General features: G+C 31.5%; 1 protein-coding gene across 1 annotated transcript in view; it reads right to left on the bottom strand.

Annotated features, from left to right (window-relative positions):
- Positions 1-1,387, bottom strand: part of LOC107600726 (mitogen-activated protein kinase kinase kinase MLT-like) — a gene marked incomplete at its 5' end in the record, with an annotated part of 21,298 nt that extends 19,911 nt beyond the window's left edge. The window contains one exon of the mRNA XM_016292685.1: positions 1,252-1,387. Within this exon, the coding sequence (XP_016148171.1) occupies positions 1,252-1,387 (136 nt within the window). The remainder of the gene's footprint in view (positions 1-1,251) is intronic.
- Positions 1,388-2,056: the final 669 nt, after the last annotated feature.

Here is a 2,056-nt window from a genome sequence, read left to right as displayed (position 1 = left end):
TTTCTGCTGTCATGTGTGTTTATTCATACATCGTTCCTGTAGCTCAAACAGTAAAGCACGGCACTCGCACACCAAGGGTGTGGTTTTGATCCACACGGAATATGTGATATGACAAAATATATCCCTTGAATGCAATATATCGATTTGTATGAAAGCGACTGCCAAATGCATAGATATAAAGGATCGGCGGAGGCTGTAGTCTGGTTTAGTTGTGCAGTGAAACACTGCATCCCATGATGCTCAGGTGAGCCGCAGGTAACATACGGGAGGGGCTTGTTTCTATGTGCGTTAGAGACCACTTAAAGGAACAGTTCACTCAGAATGTCACAAATAACTGTCACAATTAATGTAACAACAACAACACAATTTTCTATGGACTATGAAAAAGAAATGTGCAAAAATCTTATATTTATATATATTTAAAAGAAAAAAAACTAATTGCAGATAATATAATATGAATTAAATATCAAATGTTAATGTCAAATTAAAAGATTTATTTTAAAGTACATTTTAAATCATGTTTTAATAACATAATTTTAATGTACACTAATTTTGTTGTGTTGACTAACACTAAAACACATGTATAGTACTTGATTATCATTTTAACTGTAGTGTTATTCAATACTACAGTTAAAGTTTAGTTTTTAAATGTACTAAATTGCAACTTCATCATTAAAAATGTGTAATTACAGATGTATTTAAATACATGAAATACAAGTTTCAATAGAAATTACATTAAAGTATTTTTTAGTTTACCATAAATGTTTGTCAGTACATTCGACAGTAAACACTTTAACCATATTTCAAACACAAAGTAATAATGAAATCCAGATATTTGTTCAGCTATTTATAAATCTTTCAAATAAAACATTTTCCTTTCATTGCAATTAAGATGCAATTAAACATAACATTCAGGTTGCACTTAAGTATTATCGTTTAAATTATATTATTTCCGTAATAAACACTCTTTTTAAAACTATAAGAGTACTACTTTTTCACAAGGGTTATAGTAATTTTATTGTTCTCTTTTTGGATCTTGACAGTACCTTGTCAGCTGCTTTCATAGTATGGAAAGGAGCATGAATATTCTATAAGATATATTTAAGACTAGAAATATTCTTCAGAACATCTCCAAAACATGAGAGTAAAGCATGACAGAAATGATTCAGATTGACTTTGGAGTAAACGGTTACTTTTGGTTAGAGCGACGAGTCAAAGTCCTCAGTGACCTGCAGTAAGACAGAGACTCACCGGTGTGTTGGACTGCTCGATGAGCTTTCTCTCCCACATCTTTAACCGTCTCTCTCTTTCTTTCAGCACTTGTTCTTTGGTGCTCAGATCTCTCTCCAGCCGCTTCAGACGCTCTAGAGTCGCCTCGATCTCACACCTGCTCACACAGTACACATCATATTCATCAACACAATACCACTATTCATAAACATACGTGACCCTGGACCACAAAACCAGTCATAAGGGTACATTTTTTGAAATTAAGATTTATACATAATCTGAAAACTGAATAAATAAGGTTTCCATTGATGTATGGTTTGTTAGGACAGGAGGACAAGATTTGGCCGAGATACGACTATTTGAAAATCTGGAATCTGAGGGTGCAAAAAAATCTAAATATTCAGAAAATCACCTTTAAAGTTGTCCAAATGAAGTTCTTAGCAATGCATATTACTAATCAAAAATTAAGTTTTAATATATTTACAGTAGGACATTTAGAAAATATCTTCATGGAACATGATCTTTACTTAATATCCTAATGATTTCTGGCATAAAAGAAAAATCGATAATTTTGACCCATACAATGTATTTTTGGCTATTGCTACAAATATACCCCAGCGACTTAACACTGCTTTTGTGCTCCAGGGTCACATATCAATAAGTGATTAGCATGTTTGCCACTGACAACATACCTATTTTTATTTATTTATTTATTTTTGCATAATGTGGCATACATTGATGTACATAAAATATTTATGGAGATGAAAATATATTTAGGATTAGGTGATATATATATATATATATATATATATATATATATATATAT

This window comes from Sinocyclocheilus grahami, unplaced genomic scaffold, assembly GCF_001515645.1.
Source record: "Sinocyclocheilus grahami isolate Dianchi unplaced genomic scaffold, SAMN03320097.WGS_v1.1 scaffold290.1, whole genome shotgun sequence".
NCBI classification, from domain to species: Eukaryota; Metazoa; Chordata; class Actinopteri; order Cypriniformes; family Cyprinidae; genus Sinocyclocheilus; species Sinocyclocheilus grahami.
This window is presented reverse-complemented; position numbering and strand designations above follow the sequence as displayed.